Source organism: Anopheles coluzzii, chromosome 3, assembly GCF_943734685.1.
Source record: "Anopheles coluzzii chromosome 3, AcolN3, whole genome shotgun sequence".
Classification (NCBI taxonomy): Eukaryota; Metazoa; Arthropoda; class Insecta; order Diptera; family Culicidae; genus Anopheles; species Anopheles coluzzii.
The window spans coordinates 61,326,434-61,345,320 of NC_064671.1; the positions used below are offsets into that span (position 1 = coordinate 61,326,434).

Genomic DNA, 18,887 nt, shown 5'->3' on the forward strand with positions numbered 1-18,887 from the left:
AAAACGCGTAAAAAACTGTCCTGTTTTCCTTAACGCACGATTATGCGACTTTCTTCATTTCTAACATTTATTCGGGTAAACGGGAATGAATTCGTTTTCCTTTCGTGTGGTACAAAAGTCATAATATCTTCGTATTGTTGTTCAACAGTTTTCAATTAAATATATCCAAAAAATCACAATGCTATCCTTTCATTCACCTACGTTATGTTACCTTTGTTCGGATTCTTTATCTGAAGGATTGAGCACGAAAAACTTCATGCAATAAATGAAACTACGGTACGTTTGCTTTCCTCATCATGGACATTGAAAATTCAATCGTTAGCCTTGGGATTCTTTTTTTGCAACGTGAAGTTCTGAACATCTAAATGCAACGGAACATTTTGTAACGAGTTGAATTCGATGTAATGATACAAATTTCCATATAATTTGTATGAAAATTTAAATAATCGAAATGCTCCAAATTGTGAGAACTTTAGTGCAAGCGAATGCATAAGCTTCATTCTATACAAGTTAAACCTGATGAAATTCTAGGAAGATTGTTGATGCGTTACATCCGCTTACTTACTTATCCTGTGCTACAATCGTTGTGCGGTCTTGAGCTTGTTACAGAGGTGCCCGAAACTGCTCATGGTCTCACGCCTTCGTCCGTTATCCCTCCATTAATGGCGAACTTCTCCACACCATTAAATTTGGACAGTATCCATGGTTCAAAGACGTATGGCGTATATCTGAATCCATATCGGCCATGGAACTGATACTGGACCCATACCCGTCTTGGAACCGATCACAAACCCATACCGGTTCTGGAACTGATACTGGATCCACATCGATCCTGGAACCGATACCAACCCCATATCGATTCAGGAACCGATACCGAACCCATATCGATGCTGAGGCTAGTACGGAACCCATATCGATTCTGGGACTGATACAAACCCATATTGATCCTGGAATCGATACTAAACCCACACAGGTCCTGGAACTTATATCAAACCTATAACGGCCCTGGAACGGCTGATGATTCCATAACAGTCCTGGAACTGATACTGACCCGGTCCTATAACCGATTTTGTTTCCGATTTTGTTGCTTCTTGTAACTGTACCAGAACCTGTTCTGGATCCGGAACGAAGGTCCAGCTGAACTTGTAGCGATCGATTTGAGATGTTTTCGAGTAGAGCACCGGGTGCCCTCATATCCTGTTTCCTCGATATGAATTTTTTACCCAATTTTGTACCTGTCATCATCCTTGTCTTGAGTATTCCATTAAATTATCAGTCAGGGATAATATGAAACTGTAAAGACGAACATTAAACTGTTTAAACAATAATCAATCCACATTTTCACTTTCCTTGGAGGTAAATTATATATGCCGTTCTGCACTTATGTATTTAACAGAACAGAATGGTATGATTAAAGGGCCCTGCTGAAACTAAAAACTACATCCCAAAATGCGTTCCCATTGAAACGGTACCCCACTAACCAGAGCCCTTTACATTCCCTGGCTCTTCTGTAGGCTCTGGGCGAAACGCTGCGTGATCAGGAGCGACGTGTCGACGAAGCGGTTCACACAATTCGCCAAGCACGTTTCCGTACGGCTGTCCAGTTTGTTGCTCGGCTTCTCCACGCACTTGTCCCAGCAGATATCATTGAACTCGTGGATCTGCAAGGCAAAAGAACGTTAAAGAATACAAGTGGCATTGAATGCATGCGGTCGGAGATGACTCTTACCTGTGCGCTAAGCCGGGCGCGCTCGTTTTCAGCCATCAGAAAGTCCTGCAACTCAGGATCGACGTTTGCTTTCGGCGTGTCCGCACTTCCGAAGCTAGACATGGCTGCAGAGCGAGTAATTTGTGGAGTTTTCTATGAAAGTAACTATTTAACGCAGATTGTATAGTTCTGCTGATGAAATTATTTGCAGTTTCGTTTCACCAGTTGTCAGGTACTTTTTGACAGCCTCGTGTTATTACGCAATGCATGGTGGATGCAAAGACACGTAATTTTGGATAAAATTTAATTTCTTATTTCAAACATAACTTAAATGGATTTTAAGGCATTTCATGGTGTCGGATTCAATTGTAAAAAAATCCACGTCTTTTTAATGAACTTTAATTGCAACAAAAACTACCCTAAACCCAATTTGTTTGCATCGCCATACTAAGCTACCACTGTGCAAGCATCAAGCCAAGGCACAGGGTGACCCATCCTCATGACAATCAGCTTGGTTGCTTTGTTTATAAACATTCATGTCCGTGTGTTGCTACGTCGCGTTTTCTCCGTTTCGTCGTGAATATTCGATGTAAATAGTGTTCCATTTCTTATTCCTTAGTTCGCGATAGCACACCTTACGTGTGCGCCGCAGTACAATTATACCCAAGTGCCCCCCTTCTTCCCAGTTCCGGATCGCCGGATCAATAAAGGCGTCAGCTCGTGTCGTGAAACCAAGACGGAAAAGCAACAACAATGAGTGTGAGGCCTGGCCAACAGCCAGAGACGCTGTTTCACTCGTACGTATAGCGAACGCACAGGTCACGACGCCATATGGTGGGGCAGATAGCGTCCCACGCACATTGGACGACGATTCCTGTCGCCCACATCCAACCAAATTTCAACGGTGTTTTATGCTTACTTTCTCCCATTTATTCTCCTCCCTCCCCACACACACACACTCCCAGATGCATTCGATTTGTGGCGAAAAATCTTCAACTGTACAAAAACATCGAGTATCTCGAGCTGCTGCCCGCATTGGTGAAAAATGCCATCTTTCTGAACGTGGTGCGCGTTCACAAAGGCTTCCACGACGAGGAATTGCCCCGGCTGCTGCTCAACTCGTCCCTCACCCGTGTCAACCTGTCCACATCGACCATCACGGACGGCCTGCTGGCACTGCTGGCGGAAAAGTGTCCTCACCTGCGTAGCCTTACCCTGTCCGAGGGCAATTACCGGTTTACCCGGCCCGGGCTGTGCGCAATGATACAGCGGCTGGGCAAGCTGCAGCATCTGTACGCGAAAAACTGTCCACAGGTGGATGACGAGTTTGTGCGGCTGCTGGCCACCAGCTGCCCCCAGCTGGACACACTCGATCTCGAGTCATGCAAACAGGTGGGCGACGGGTCGGCGGACTCTTTGAGCGGGATGCCCCTGATACGGTTGAACCTATCGTACACGAGCATTACGGACAAATTTCTCAAAACGATCGCTAACGAGCGGTGCGGAAAGACGCTTGAGGACCTGAACGTGGGCCACTGTCCGATCACGAGCGACGGGCTGAAGGCGCTGTCATGGAACACGATCAAGTATATTGGCTTCGAAGGGTGCAGCATTGAAGGTGAAGGCGGATCGGAACGGTGCAATGGGCTCTTGGATTTGATTGCTTTATTAAATTAATTCTCTCTTCACGTACAGATCTTGAAATTGTTGGCTTTGGCAAGCATCTCAAGTACATCTGCTGGACCATCTCTAACTGATACAGCGGAGACAGCGGGCAAAACCGACAAACATTCACGGAATTCCTGAATCTCATACGAAAGGTAGTTTTCACCTGTATTGTTTCTTTCGACAAGCAAGTAAATTTGTGGACAGGAGCCTGCTTTTTGCCGCGTAGTAGTAATAAGTAATAGTCAATGACAGACTCATTTCTTACGATTTTAAGATTTTATTAACGAAAATCATTTGTCTTTAAACAGTATTTAAACGAAGTGTTTTGTTCCATGGAGCACATTCGACAGGCAATATGTAATCCAGTGATAGCAATGAGACAAAGCGAGAAAAAAAACAAACGTATATTGCAATACTTAAGCACCGCTTTCTCTAGCCAGCAATGCGGGCGGGGAGGCCAGTTTACCGTGGACCAACAAAGCTAACAAAGGTACGAAAAGGAATCTGCTTGCTCCTAAAAGGAACAATACGATAGTAGAACTTACGCTCTATCACACTAGATGATGATAGCTATATTTTAACGGATGTACTTGAACAGCATCGACTACTCCTATAATCTAACTGTACTACACCGACACTGTTTAGCCACACATACACAACCTAGCATTAGGGGAGCGACGTTACGCCTGTAATGTCGTTAATTAAACTATTTCAAAATAATAATACCACCACCACCACTACTACTACTACTACTACACGACTACTTCTAGCAAACCTTATCTAGCCACTAGCAAAACAGACAAGCAATCAATTGTAATACTACCGTATAAGTAAAGCAAGCGCAGTTTGCGTACATAGACCCACTTTAGGCAAGGGAGGAAAAGAAAGGAAAATCCTTTATCCCAGTATATTCCCCCGTGCTGCATCCTTTTTACACAAAACAAACCACAAAAAACGATTCCCAGTGGTAGTGCGCAACGCCCAAAAGGATTTTCAAAAGGACCATTAATTATAGCATTAGTAATAATAAGCTTTTATAGGACGTACAAGCTACAACGCGAATTGTAGTTAAACGTCCACAGTGCAGTAATGCTGAAGGCACAGGCAGGCAGCAGCAACAGCACGCAGTAACAGAAAAGAAAAACTATTTTAACGCGGTGATTTTATTGTACCAATAGTAAAGACACCGCCCAGTTAGGAGAAGAGTAAAAATCAAACCAGTTTTTCGTCTGATTGATTCCAGATGGGCGGGGTAGATCATTCAGCGAACTCATTTTATTTTTTAATTAAATGCATCATCAACATTAGTTTTAATGAAAGATGTGTTGTTAATAGTATTCTCTCGTTTGCATCCACTATGACCTCAACCTATTCGCTAAGAGGAGCAAACAAAATGCGCTACATCAATTTCATTGCAACTTCGTAACAGTATTTGTACTTTATATTGCACCGTCCAACGGACATCCAAACAAGAGGCTTTGTAGTTTTATGAACACGGTTCTACATTTACTTCACTCCATTACATTTTACTCATTCAAATAATAGCCCTCGCGTCAGTCATGTTCCTAGTGTCGACCCATACAAAATGTCCATTTAAAATGCACCAATAATAATGTACCAGGGGGCTGGAGGCGAATTGATAATAATGTTAGAACGATACACGTGCACCCGTGCACACACACACATACATACACAGGAAAGCAATGAATTTTTAAAATCTTGATGACTTGTATCCTGTCTAGCTTGTAACACTGTCAAACTTAAATGTCGCAAGCGTGCGGGTAAAAATTAGCGTAATAATTGAAGAAAATACGAAGCAGCAAAACGAGTTACTACTACTACTATGCGTCGCGGACCAAGGTTGGTGGCTGCAGTAAGCAGCGAGATTTCAAAACCGCCCGTTTCCGTTTTCCCGCACATTTCGGGTGGTAAAAGTAACGATTTTGTTATATCCAAAGTGTAACGCGTAATAGCTTTAAACAAAAAAAAACATCGAACCAGGAAAGCAATAGCACGCACATGCTTGCGATGCTTGAAATGGGGGAGAGTCATTATGGAAGGGGAAAGGGATACAAAAGAGAGAAAGATAAAGAGCATGCCGCAAAATTTAAACCTCCCATTTCTTAATAATCACTCTGCCCCTTTCGAAGATAACCATTTCATCAGACCAGTTTTTCAATACAAGATACAAAAAAAGTTCAAGAAATTCCTATATATATATTCACATACAAAAGAGTTTCACAAACAAAAATATGGCATTTTAAATAACACAATTCGCGAGCGATTTAACTAATGTATCACACCAAACGTTACGGGCACACCACCACACATTGTTCCATTCCAGTACTATTTATTAATACAACAAAACAAATGGTAAAGATTGAGTCACACACATACAAACACAACAACATTGAATAACTACTATAACTACTACTTACTAACGAAGCGATTTGTAACGATGCAATAATTAAGATGAATGGTGATGGGTTACTACCGCATGTATACAGACCAGGTACACGTACATTGCATAATGGTATGTGTATGTATGTATGCCCGAATGTTTTTAAAATCAAAATTTTATAATCGAACAGTAACAAGGATGGAAATAACAGTATTGACATCGGGTGGAGTGGGCTTTCGAAGTGGGTACACTTTCGAGCCCCTTAACCTCGTGTTGAGTCATCGAAAAACGGAACCATAATAACCAGACAACTAATAATAATATTATTAATGAGAATAATAATAGTTATAATTATAGAATATTAGTAATAATGCAACAAAAAGCAAACACTATATAAATGCAAAATTATTGTAATCGAAAACACCACTACTGCGCTAGGATGCAAGCATTGTTAGTTGTTATAATATTGTAATAATTGCAACACGTCTCTGCTCTGCCCACCCAGCAACATGGGTACGGGGCCGTGAATGTTTCCAAACAATCTTCTCCCTATTTTTACACAACACATATGGCAACACCCAACATTAACACAAAAACATACGGCAAGTAAAATAATGAAAGTTTCTATTGTCACACAAAAACACGGAAACAAAGCACAAACGAAACCCAAAGCACCCATTCACACTTCCGCAGGAACTGTTTTGGAGAAGCGTATTTTTATAGAAATTCATTAATATCTAGTAAATAATAGTCATTAAGCGCCAGATTTTAGAGCGTGTTGAAAACGGTATAGATAAATAGAGTAAACTAGTTAAAAATACAGACGCACCAGAGGTCTTATATTTTGTTTTATTTCGAATTAGTTTGAATATGTTTGTATTGCTTTAGTATTAAAACATAAATATTTATTTGAAAGTGTAAAAATGTTAGCGTTTTTTTTCTATATTTTTATCTATATTTAGGGGAAGGCGGGGCAAAATGGACCTGTTAAGGATTTTGGACTGTATCTTATTGTGGTTAAACCACTTTACACTGTTATTTTAACGGCAATCGATACTGCAACGTCTTATTCAAGAAAAACAATCAGAAGTTTACCCATTAATAACAAATATATATGTTTAAAATTTATTTTAAAAATCAACTTCAAATCAACGTCGTAAAAATGTATTGTGCGGGGTAATAAGGGTCTTGCTATGGGGCCAAATGGTTTTACACAAAATGTTACACATCAACATCAAAACAAAGGGGCAAAATGGAACACAACATTGAACTTTAGGCTTTGCTTTGAGCTCTTGCATGTCGTTATGAGAGTAGAGATTTAAGCTTAGCATTAAAGTGTTTTGTTGAATAATTTAGTCAAGCCTCATCATGTTGCTCGTGTCAAAACATACCGACCATTTTGCCCTAAGTGAAACAATATACAAAATTATAATTATAGATAAATATCATGTGCCTGGTTACACATTCTTTTTTTTCTCTCTAATTCAAAGATAAATTCTTACGAAAGCTTATTTTCGAGACGGCGAAAATTACATCTTTTTGAGCAAACATTTTATTTGCGAATTCATTCAATTATTTTTAAATCTTAGGATATGAAACGTTCATTGTGGGCTTTAAACATTGTATTTGATGATTTCAATCATTAGAAGTCATTATAAACATGTTAATTTGCCAATAATGCAGGTGACCATTTCGCCCCAGGTTCCCCTACTTAGTAAGTTTCCTTAAAACACACACACGTATGAAATTTCGTAAGAAAGCAATATAATAATATGAAAAAAAATATAAACTATCGTTATTACACCATCGCAGTTTTTAACATGTTGTTCAAAGCAGAGTTTTTCGAACACGAAGCAAAAAAGCGAACATAAAAAAGAGACAAGAAACAAATGCAAAAAGACCAAATGTTATAATTGCTGTAGTACTTTCACCCGTGATTGTTTGAAAAGGCGCCAGAAACAAAACAAATTATTGAGAATTAATATTTCACATTGGCACATGAAAAAACAAAAGAACCATGCACGCGTGTTCTTAATAATACACCTTTTTGTCCATCTGTCTCTCTTTATAACATCAGTATGTTTTTTAATAAGAAAAACCTACAACTAACATTCTAACTAACTCCATCGCGCAACTAATACATCATTATCGTGTGGATGAATGTTTAAGAAGAGATAATAATAATAAAAAAGCGGGACAACTTGTTTGTTTGTTTTATATCCCCCCACACATGGAGGTGTTCGGATTTACTGACTTGAAAGAAATGGTGCATTGAACACCAAACAGCCATCATGTGTACGACATCCTTTCGTGTATCGTTTATTTTCAAATATGTATTATACCTTTATATATCGCTAACGGCATATCTGCACATGAATGTATCGTGTTGCTATTATATGTGTGAGGAATTCTTTCTTTTCTTTTCTTTTGCTTCAACTTTAACCAGTAACTTATACAGGTATTATTTATACGCCTTTTGCTACCACCCATCATGCATCGTTGCACATTGCGGCGTGCAATGTCCGAGTGTTGCACTGTATTAACTATAGTTAATATTTATATTATCTCAATAACGCTTTAAGGTTCATTTGCTTTAACCTCCTGAACTTTCTATCCATTCGTCCCATTCCCCACATCCTTCACTTCCATTCGCCCTTGATCTGTCTGCGTATGCTTTTCTAATCCCCCCAAAACGAATGCTAGAAGCGTGTAAAAGCGTACCTCTGCCCGTGCGCCTTAAACCTTCTTCGTAGCCTGGAGTGGATTCTGTTTGAGCTGCAAAATGATGGAACGCATACGCGAGATGTCTTTGTTCGATTTGTTCGTCTTCGGGTTGAAGTCGCACAGTTTGGCGATCCGTTCCCATTCCGTGCCCGGTTCGATTTCGTCCGTCTCAGCCACGAACTGCTTTTCGGCGTTTCTGCAAAACAGGCAAACGAAGAAGAGGAAGAAAATGGCACACCAATTAGTCGCTTCGATAGTGAACGCCGCGTGCAAAACAATACTATCATCGTTACTAAAAAAATGATGCAAAACAATATAAAGGGAGGCGCAAACGTAAAACATGCCAATTGAAGATGAACGGGAGGTTAAATGTCATTGCAACCGATGACCATCACGGGTTAGTAACAAATGCACACACACATATATACACACTATCACACACTCTCGAAGTTAGTATATAAATTTAGTATTACACCAAAAGAAAAAGATAAATAAAAGGGACACATACACACACATCGTCTGAGATTCATTCAGTTTTTTTCGGAATAAAATCAACTAAATCAACTAATCGCAAACAAATTTCAATAAAATTAAAATGGATGAAAGAAAGTATGGGAATAAAATGCAAGCCAAATCAAACTGTGAGAAACACAACGGTTTGTTTTACTATTATTGAGTGCTTTTTGGTTTCGGTATGGTTTAGTTCCGGTTTACTTACTTGGCCGATTCCCTGTGTGTTTTGGCGCGTATCAACAAAATCAAACAAATCGCGCAAAAGTTGATTGGTTAGTACGTTACAGTTTTGTTTTGTTTTTGTGTTTGTTTGTTTGTTTTAGCAAAAGAGAAAAGAACGGTTTCAGACGGGTTAGAATATAAAACAAAAACATTATCCCAAATCTGTACTGCCCCCAACCCCATCCGGGACTGTCCACGAAATCTCGCAACACAACACTCCTGGTGGCGGAGGAGGGGTTGGTCACTTTTTCCCGCAGTAGTTTTTTTTTGTACACAGCACGGCGCCACAACTGATATGATCGACTGAGCGCAGCAGCAGAGCAGAGCTTACCTGTTGGCTGACTTTGTCTTGGAAATGGTTTCCTCGTGATGCTTGTACCAGTCCTCCAGCTCCTTGCGGGCCTGTTCGCGCAGTTCGTCCTTTTTGCGTTCCTCCTCGCGGTCCTTTTCCTCCAGGCGAGCCTTCTGATCTTCGCGCCATTTGCGTATCTTTTCCGGTTCCTCCGTCACTTGCTTCGGCACTGCGGGGCAGGAAAGGAAGGATGAAATTGTAATATCGAAATAGCAGGTAGAGTGTTGTGGTCGAAATTTTACACAATTCACTCTGATATTAGAAGGGATAGTGTAGTTAAATCGTTATTTTGTTTAATCATTTCAAGAGTAGTCTGCTGCTTTAAATATTGTATCACTATAGTAACTAGAAGAGTGAAAAGGATGCTTTCATTGTAGATTAAAATGGTTCTACAACAAAGTTTAAATGTTTTTAATTTAGTGTTGTCTGTTTTGCCAATGCTAACAAAAACTACAGCAGCCATTAAAGAATAAATTACAACAAATACAGCTAAATAAATTTAAGAACAAAAAACGCTAAATAAAAAGGGATTTACAGTAAGAACGACATTTGCGCGTAACAAGGCACGTTAGAGAAGTTAGAAAGTGAGATAGAAAATTAATGCCCAAATTTTCATTCCATTTCCCCCACCTTTGCGCCACTTACCTGTGAAGCCTGCAAAATCATCATTATCATCTTCTAAGAGAGATCGAGAGAAAAAGAAACACATTTGTACAAATATTATTAGACTAAAACACAAAACGAAACCAAATGGGAAACGCGTATACGATACGGCGAAACTTAAACACTACTTTATAGTACACAAGAGTGACACAAAAAGAACGAAGCGGAAACACGCTACAACAAATTGCACGTGTGTTGCAAAGAGAGGCGCGTAGGGTTGTGGGTGTGTTTGTTTGTTTGTTGGCACGGTAAACACGTAAACTGGAATCTACTTCCATTCATTTTTTCTGTAGAGTTGATGAATTTCGTCTTGAGTCAGTGTGGGTCATGTCCTTTAAAGAATAAACTATATAAAGAATAACTATATGTTTAAAAACTAATAAAATTATATTCACATGAAGGGAGGTTTGTTAATCTATATCGATTTATCTCGTGAGGATATATATCATATCTGTAATATGAACACTAACTCTAATATGAACATAACGCTGTAATTTCATCCTTTTCTAAAAAAAAAAATATTAGTCTCTCTAAAAGCCAATTTAGTGATCGAGTGAAGGTTACAGGGTTTTCCAAGGGTTCTCATAGTTATGCAATACTTCCTTGACACTTTCTGATCGGAAGTGAAAGTCATGATGCAAATATAATAATTAATAATAATTATAAACTTTAATTATAGTAAATATTACATATAATTTATGCATAACTAGTTAAGAGGAATGCATTGTTCTTCCCAGTTGGTAAAACATTTAACTAAAACTAAATGGTCATTTACAAGGAAGTGTCTTTAAGATCAACCGTAGAGAAACTACATCGTATTTTCATCATAGACAATTACTTACAATTACATCATAGACAATTGCTAATGTATTCGATAAATAGAAAAAAAAAAGGATTGATAAAATGAGAGCATTTTATCCCTTGCATTACGTTGGTTTTATCACATTCTTCAGAGGTACCGATTTTGTTGTTATTAAATATCATTACTAAAAAGCTGATGAAAGGCGTAGTAGAAGCGAGTTTGTATGTATATAATTTATAATTCCGGAAGAAAACGATTGTTCTCTTAAAACATATACGACGAAAGGTTGTATGTTTATATTTGCCACAATTATTAGCTTTTTTCATACTATATTCATCTGTTTGTACAAGAAAAATGTTAATGTCATTTAATTAAAATTATTATTGCATGTTCCTAACTTGAACTGAAAAAAACGACAATTCGAGGATAATTCTAAGCTATCACATGAAAGTGCACAAGGATTAATTTAGAAAATATTAAATACAAGTTTTATACCTCTTGTATTCTTAATGTAACATTCTAACGCAAAGTCTAAAGTAGCATTTGCTATGAAGGTGTTGTTTGGACCTGTTATTAAGCACAATTACAATTAGGCAGGAATACAATATCATAAATATACCATAAATAGGCGCGAACGAGGACGTTTTATCCGGTATTCGACATAAAGGACTTTTGAAGAACAATTTTGGTAAAAGAAAAATATAAAAAATAAACATTATGTTTAAAACGCAAAAGCAGTACTGTGTGTTATTGAGAATTTGTGTATATGTTTTCTGCGACAAGAAACTGATTAACCGTAAATAGGGATACATTTTCGATCATTTGCAAACCGAATGCGCAATTCCAAACCGAAAGGGGACAAAATTTTTGGATGGATAGATTGAGAACAAGTTCCTTTTAAAAGGAAGGTAAGGATGGGGCAAGTGATAAAAGAAATGACAATGATAAACTACCATGGACAAATATTAGTCACTATATGGAAAGGTACAGAGAATGGGAAGTAAGTCAGGATGCCATAGCCATAACATGGCTCAACAAAAGACGGAACGTTATTTAAGAAAAAACTCGCTAAAGAACAGTACTAAATGAACTACTTACTCCCTGAATAAGACGTTGGTAGTAGATAAAACATTCGTATCTTTTTGGGGTGGGATTTCTATTTTTGATCTTTTTTTTTTGTTTTCTTCTGCGTTAGTAATGTATTTACCTGTGTTGAGATTATTATCGCCAGTAGTAGTGGTGGGCGGATCTTGCGCATCGGCATTACTGATCATTTCAAAGCTTCCGTTTAGCTCGTTTTCGAGTCCTGTCGATTCTGTGTGTTCGTGTGTATGTGAGAGAGATTATTGTTCGTATGCGTACGATAGGGGGTGTGTGTGTGTGATCGCGATTTTCGTGAAGCAAAAGAAAACAAAATCGTTTGCGGCGCGCAATTTTGGCACAATTTTGAGTGTTTGTTTTTTTTTAAACAAGCGTCAGTTGGTTTTGTTTTTCCGTTAGTAGATTAACGTTATTAGCATAAACGGCACGACACCACCATATCGTTAACAGGCGAAAACCGAAGAAAATTGGGTAGAAGTGGTAGTAGTAGTAGTAGTAGTAGTAGTAAGCCAAAAACAAAGAGCACGATCATGCCCCGAGTGGCCGGCGCAGAATGGGCGTGAACATTGGTTGTGTCGTATCCGGAGCAAAGAAAGAATAAAAGAAAGAAAACATGAAATGAACAAAAATTAGATTAGAAAAAAAACAAACGATTACATGCACAGCTGCTTGGCGCCGCGGCATTTGGATGGATCGGAATATGATCGATTAAAAAATGGACTATTTTATGTCGGTGGGAGTTGTAATGATTAACGGAGGGACTTTTTAGCACATAATAGTCCCTTGTGTGTGTTTTGGATGTTGTAAAATTGTGATAGCGTATTAACAGGACGGAACATCCATGGAACAACATGGAAATGAAGCCAAAGGGAAAAAGCAGTTTTTGGACAGTAACAAGCACATACTTGATGCTTGTGCATCAGAAAACAATACGGAACAACGGAAAAAATAGGCATCGCAAGTGTAGGAAGCTGTGCGAAACAGTAGATAAGCGTTTACATTATGCAGTGATGTGTGTGTGTCCGTGTGTGTGTAATGCATATGTGATAAGCACACTTATGACATCGAAGCACACTAACGATATGTTGGCAGAAAGCACTATCCATCCATCGCGCTCGGGGGCGTTGGGACACGCACGCACGAAGGGGATGCATTATCAAGTTTCGTTCCTTGTTAATTGAATTAACGAACCAACAACCCATCCCCGATTGGGGTTAGCACAGACAAACAGAGAAAGATTCTCCAACAAATCAAACATCAAAAATATGCATATGGCACCCGGTCCGGCACCGAGGGTGGAGATGACTAATGTTGTTAAGACGAATGTGTGTTGGTGAGCAGCAATCCTTCCCCCTCACACCCCAACAATGTGTACGACACCCGAGACTGTATGATGCCTTGCACTTCAATGGGCAAAACGACTTGTGGAAGCTGCCTTGTCTACACACGCACCTGCTTTCGGCACGGGATCGCCATTGACGGAACCATTGGCGGAGGTCCCCGCTCCAGCGGCCACGGGGGGAATTTCATCCTCCAGTCCAGCGAGGGCGTTCTGTTCGCGGGCCAAAAACTCGGCCGCCGGATCCACCTCCGACTGCTGTTCGAAATTATCGCCGAATGCGTTCATGATGATGGAGTAGGAGTGATGACACCACACTAGTTTCGGGAAGTAAACACACGACCGATTTTCTCGCGCGACGGTATTTAATCGAACAAATCGTTTGGCTGCTGCTCCTCTCTGGACACGGGGAAAACTTTTTCGATTCGATTTTTTTTTGTTAATGACGCGACGGAAAACTTGACAGCTGGCAGACGCGTTTGACGTTTAGCGATGGCCAAGATAAATAGATCACAAAACGATCAGTTTGTAGATAGCGTAAACGATAAGTTGAAATTAACTTTGTTTTTTACATCTTTCGTGGTATTTTAGTTAAATAGGAGTATATTTTTTAAATCAACTTTACAAATTTGCAAATCCCATTTGGCCAGGATGGTAGCCTTAACGCTGCGGCACTGTATTAACCTGCACTATCAATGAACACTCATCGCACGAAACGTAGATCGATTCGCCCGGCTGCACATCCTCCGGCAGAATATAGTATCCCCCGCACCGACACGTGCGCAACAGCACATCCCCCTGTTCCGCATCCCGCTCGAAATCGGCCTCGGTAAGGATTTCGTTCACAAAGTATTCCTCCGCCCGCTGCATCTGCTCGGCGTCGTAAATTCGACGCAAACGTTCGTCCCGCAGCGTTTTCCACGCCTCATCGATGCGGATGAATTGATCCGCGCGTTCGTCGCCGCCTGCTTCCCGTTCCGAGGCTTTTCGCTTGTCCGGGTGATATCGTAGGGCGAGGGTTTGATAGGATCGACGGATTTCTTCCAAGGTGGCTGTGCGGGAAACTTCCAGCACGTCGTAGAACGATAGGCGGTGGCTGCTTGTCTCACTGCCGCGTGACATTGCGGGGCGGAAAATGCTGAAAAAGATAACCCAGTGAGAAACTGTGATTATTTGCATAATTTTCTCATCCAAAAGCACATTTTTCACACCTGTTTTATTGCTGCATGCTTTGCTAGTCCTTCGTGCACACCAAAACAATCACACGCACACACAAACACGTGCCATGTTTGTTGTTTTGCTGCGTCGTTTCTCGCGAGCTGGTGCGATCCGTCAAACGCCTGCTGCATTCCGATGTGAAACGTCACCGATCAAAACAATCGCTGCTGCTGCCGTGCGTGAAAGTTCCCGATCCCATCATCACCTTATCCAGCGAACGTTTCCCCACCTCCTTCACCACCCGAGCGTCGCCGTCAAGATAGGTACCAGGATGAGCTCGTCGCCCGAGGGTCAGGACGCGATGGAGGTCTTGGCCTGCAACAGCAACCAGCTGGCGGAGGATCTGTACGCGGCCGGCAGCAATGCGGGCAGGCGGCAGAAGCTCGTCCACGACTACCTGAAGGTGGCCGACCGGGACGGCAAAAGCGTGACGGCCGAGTTTCCGGACGGCCTGGACTGGTTCAACGTGACGGAGCCGCTAACGCTGCAGGGATCGCTGCGCGGCAAGGTCGTGGTGCTGGACTTCTTCACCTACTGCTGCATCAACTGCATGCACATCCTGCCGAACCTGAAGCGGCTCGAGCATCTGTACCCGATCGAGGAGGGGCTGGCCGTGGTCGGCGTGCACAGCGCCAAGTTCCGGAACGAGAAGGACTCCGCCAACATCCGGGCGGCGGTCGAGCGGTACGAAATTTCGCACCCCGTCGTGAACGACAACGTGTCGGCGATGTGGCGCAAGCTGCGCGTCCAATGCTGGCCCACGCTGATGATCCTCGGACCGCGGGCCAACCCGCTGTTTGTGATCATGGGCGAGGGCAATTACGAGGACCTGAAGCTGTACGTCGGCAGTGCGATCCGGTTCTACAGGGAGAAGGGCGAGATAAAGCGCCATTCGCTGCCGATCAACCTGGTCAGCAGTGGGGCGATTGCGTCCAACATGAAGTACCCGGGCAAGGTCGCGTGCTCCGTGCCGACCGGTGCGGGCGGCAGCGAGGAGCAACTGTTTGCCGTTTCGGATTCGGGCAACCATCGGGTGCTGATCGTCGACAGTGCTGGCACGGTGCTGCACAAGGTGGGCGGCAAGCAGAGCGGCTTCGTGGACGGTAATTTCACCAAGGCACGGTTCAACGCCCCGCAGGGTGTGGCGTTCCAGGGCACGGACGTGGTGTTTGTGGCGGACAACGAAAACCATGCCGTGCGGCGTATCGACCTGAAGGCGCGGCTCGTCAGCACCATCGCTGGCAATGGCACGCAGGGGAACGACCGCACCGGGGGGAAGGTGGGTCGAGAGCAGCTGCTGTCCTCGCCGTGGGATGTGGCCGTGTACTCGACGCGCGATCTGGACATGTCGTTCCATGCGGACGAGGCGAGCGCACCGCCGTCCAAGGACGTGCTGTTGATAGCGATGGCCGGCATTCACCAGATCTGGGCCCTCTTCCTGCAGGACACCATCTGGTGGAAGTTCAAGAAGTACGGTGCCGGAACGTGCTGGGCTATTGCGGGCAACGGCCACGAGCAGAACCGCAACACATCGTACCCGCAGAGTGCGGCGTTCGCGCAACCGTCCGGGTTGGCGATAAATCGAACGGCGAAGGAGGTCTATCTTGCGGACAGCGAAAGTTCGGCGATCAGGAAAATTTCACTTGCCGATGGCAAAGTGATGGCCGTGGCCGGGGGCGATCGTAATCCATTGGTAAGAAGGTGGGAGTCGTGTTTGAAAATCACGCATAATTCGGTTTCTCTTTTGTTCACACAGGATCTGTTCGCTTTCGGCGATGTGGATGGAAAGCAGTACGGGGCCAAGTTTCAGCACCCGCTCGGTGTAGCCTACAACCCACAGGACGGCTTCATCTACTTCGCCGATACGTACAATCACAAGATTAAGAAAATCGACGCCGCAACGAACTGTGCCACGACGTGCGAGTTCCGTGAAGCGAACGGTGCAGTTAGACGCTTCAACGAACCGGCCGGCCTGTGTTTGGACCGCTCCGGGCAGCTGCTGTACATTGCCGACACCAACAACCACGAGCTGCTGGTGGCCAACCTTACCGACTGTACCATCCGTCCGCTGAAGTTAAATTTCCGCGTGCCGGAAGAGCTGGACAGTGTGGCGGGCGAAGCGGAGCAAGAAGGTCGCCGTTCCGGCACACTGACCCTGAAGCCTGCGCGTCCAATCACAATGCATCCCAACGCGGGTCAGAGCTCCCTCCGGTTGACGTTTAATTTCACCTTCCCCGAGCAAACGACCAAGCTGACCGAGGGCGCACCACAACAATGGTCCCTGGAGCTGCCGGCCGGTGGATGGAGTTGTGACAGTACCAAGGGCACGATCGATACGAAAACGCTTCAGCTGCTGATTGCACTTCCGCCCGGGAACGACGCAACGAATGGCAACGAACCGTCGAATCCGGTCGCGCTTACCTTCAAGCTGAACCTCTGCGAAGGGGACATTTGCTTCCCGAAAGAGTTTGTCGTGCTGCTGGAGGTGCAATACTCGGCGTCCGAAGCGGGCCACCCAAATGTGGACCGTTACGATGCGCAGGAAACGTACGAGCTGCAGCTGTCCCGCAAAACGGTAGCGCTGCAGCAGCCCTAAGTAAGCTGCTATTAAGCGCATCCGGCACAACGAACAAAAGCGCTCTTTTTAATGTTTTTACCTTCGAGTCGTAGGATACATCACGGGACGATGTAGTTGCATTTGTTATAGTCATTTAATTAGTAAGAGTTGGTGGCACATGCAGCAGCATGTGTACCTTCCCTTGGGTGTTGCATCTATTGTGGTAGTTTTTTTGATTTCGTTAAACTTTTGATATCTTTTTTGCCTTCATCAATCATCATCTGCAGCTGCAGCTTTACGGCTGGATTTCAGGGAACACGAACACGATGAACTGCACCGCACAGTGTTTCTCGAACATGCAATCGACAATCTGATGCCTCAACGACTTGCGTTCGGATAGATTTTCAAACAATACAAAACCGCACTGTCGACCAAATGGTGTCTAAATAAAAAAAGCTTCCAAGATAACATAAAGCAGCAAATATTTCGAATGTTTCTCAACTAAACGCAAGCAATGCCCGAAGCAGGTTTCCTCTTTGCTTTTCATTTGCATTTATCACCTTCGCGGTTTAATCTCTTCAGTGCGTTAATTACACCATATATTCGTTCTTCTTGTATGTTTTTATGTTCTTAATGTTGTTTTGTTGCTCTGTTATCATTCTCGAGATATTTGTTTTGTTATGTTGTTTGTCCGTATAAGTGTTTGTGTGTGTTTGTAGTACGTACCTTATCGTTTACTAATTGTCCCTCCCGCGCAGTTTTCATCCTCTTCTTCCGTTTACTTTATCTTTTATCGATTTTCCTCTCCCTCTATAATACATGCATCATTGCGCGAGTTCTTTTTGCCTTTTCAGGTTTATTTTTCTTCCCTCAGCTGTTTTGTTGTCGTTTTTTCGTACACTTGCTTCTGTCCGTCCCACTTTCGCCAAAATTTGCGCGCACCTTTTCTTCGGATGATGTTCTACGATAAATTATACAGCTTTGTTTTCTGTGTTTTCTGTTGTTGTTTTTTCCTTAGTTGTTTGAAATTAGCTTGTGTAAGGAGTTTGTGTTGTTTCGTGTGCGGTTGAGCCCGTCACCCCACCATCCAAGAATGAGCGGGGCGTGTGGTGGTGGTGGTGCATACATCGGAAAAGCATAGCTTTTCCAATTCAATTCATTCTTTTACTTCTGCCAGCAGCAATGGCCAATGTATCGACGTTTGTTTATTAGCGCAATCGTATTTTGTGTTGTAAAGATAACAAAAAAAAACGCAACTTACAACGTGTGCCTTTTTCTAATCGAAAAACCAAAAACGAAACTCTCAAAGCAGCAGGAATCAGCTCAAAATCAAACTACTTTCGTGCGACGCTTTCGATGAATGTTACTAACTAACTAAAAAAATACACACACACACTCAGAGTCTAACTATTTAGGATGCGAAACTTAACTAAACAGCATTGAAAGTATCAGTACTTGCGGCAGTTTACTATCGGCAGGTTTTTTTTGGAGCGAGAGTCATAATTTGAAGAAGACAAAAATTTTGAATGCCAAAAAAACTTCATTCCGAACTATCACTCGAAATTTCACCAAAAAGAAAGGCATGCTTTCAAAAGGCATCTGCCTTTTTTATGATTGAA

General features: G+C 42.5%; 5 protein-coding genes across 12 annotated transcripts; 2 read left to right on the forward strand and 3 right to left on the reverse strand.

Annotated features, from left to right (window-relative positions):
* Window positions 1-1,345: 1,345 nt before the first annotated feature.
* Window positions 1,346-1,957, reverse strand: LOC120957699 (mitochondrial import inner membrane translocase subunit Tim8). Its single transcript, XM_040380029.2, has 2 exons — window positions 1,730-1,957; window positions 1,346-1,661 (listed from the first exon to the last, which is right to left on the reverse strand). Exons 1-2 carry the CDS (start codon window positions 1,829-1,831, stop codon window positions 1,491-1,493), a joined length of 273 nt encoding a protein of 90 aa, XP_040235963.1. The 5' UTR covers window positions 1,832-1,957; the 3' UTR covers window positions 1,346-1,490.
* A 256-nt stretch (window positions 1,958-2,213) lies between these two features.
* LOC120957696 (F-box/LRR-repeat protein 20-like) lies at window positions 2,214-4,893 on the forward strand. Of its 3 annotated transcripts, none has more exons than XR_005751965.2 (4): window positions 2,214-2,505; window positions 2,674-3,326; window positions 3,404-3,611; window positions 3,685-4,893. XR_005751965.2 is itself a non-coding variant. In XM_040380019.2 (3 exons), the coding sequence occupies exons 1-3, from the start codon at window positions 2,462-2,464 to the stop codon at window positions 3,463-3,465; spliced, it is 759 nt and encodes a 252-aa protein (XP_040235953.2). In that variant the 5' UTR covers window positions 2,214-2,461; the 3' UTR covers window positions 3,466-4,893. The 3 variants fall into 3 exon arrangements, 1 of the variants encoding a protein (XP_040235953.2); XR_005751966.2 differs by having other exon boundaries at window positions 3,404-3,528; XM_040380019.2 differs by having other exon boundaries at window positions 3,404-4,893.
* A 3,178-nt stretch (window positions 4,894-8,071) lies between these two features.
* Window positions 8,072-13,951, reverse strand: LOC120957697 (clathrin light chain). 6 transcript variants are annotated; one of them, XM_040380022.2, is made up of 6 exons: window positions 13,607-13,950; window positions 12,261-12,368; window positions 10,234-10,263; window positions 9,568-9,757; window positions 9,220-9,231; window positions 8,072-8,697 (listed from the first exon to the last, which is right to left on the reverse strand). In XM_040380022.2, exons 1-6 carry the CDS (start codon window positions 13,779-13,781, stop codon window positions 8,514-8,516), a joined length of 699 nt encoding a protein of 232 aa, XP_040235956.1. In that variant the 5' UTR covers window positions 13,782-13,950; the 3' UTR covers window positions 8,072-8,513. The 6 variants fall into 6 exon arrangements, with proteins under 6 accessions (XP_040235956.1, XP_040235954.1, XP_040235960.1 ...); XM_040380020.2 differs by having other exon boundaries at window positions 10,234-10,266; window positions 13,607-13,949; XM_040380026.2 differs by lacking the exon at window positions 12,261-12,368 and having other exon boundaries at window positions 13,607-13,951.
* Window positions 13,952-14,076: 125 nt separating this feature from the next.
* Window positions 14,077-14,615, reverse strand: LOC120957698 (dnaJ homolog subfamily C member 24-like). Its single transcript, XM_040380027.2, has one exon. It carries the CDS (start codon window positions 14,613-14,615, stop codon window positions 14,154-14,156), a length of 462 nt encoding a protein of 153 aa, XP_040235961.2. The 3' UTR covers window positions 14,077-14,153.
* A 163-nt stretch (window positions 14,616-14,778) lies between these two features.
* On the forward strand, window positions 14,779-17,742 carry LOC120957695 (NHL repeat-containing protein 2). The gene is made up of 2 exons (XM_040380018.2): window positions 14,779-16,404; window positions 16,468-17,742. The coding sequence occupies exons 1-2, from the start codon at window positions 14,779-14,781 to the stop codon at window positions 17,305-17,307; spliced, it is 2,466 nt and encodes an 821-aa protein (XP_040235952.2). The 3' UTR covers window positions 17,308-17,742.
* Window positions 17,743-18,887: the final 1,145 nt, after the last annotated feature.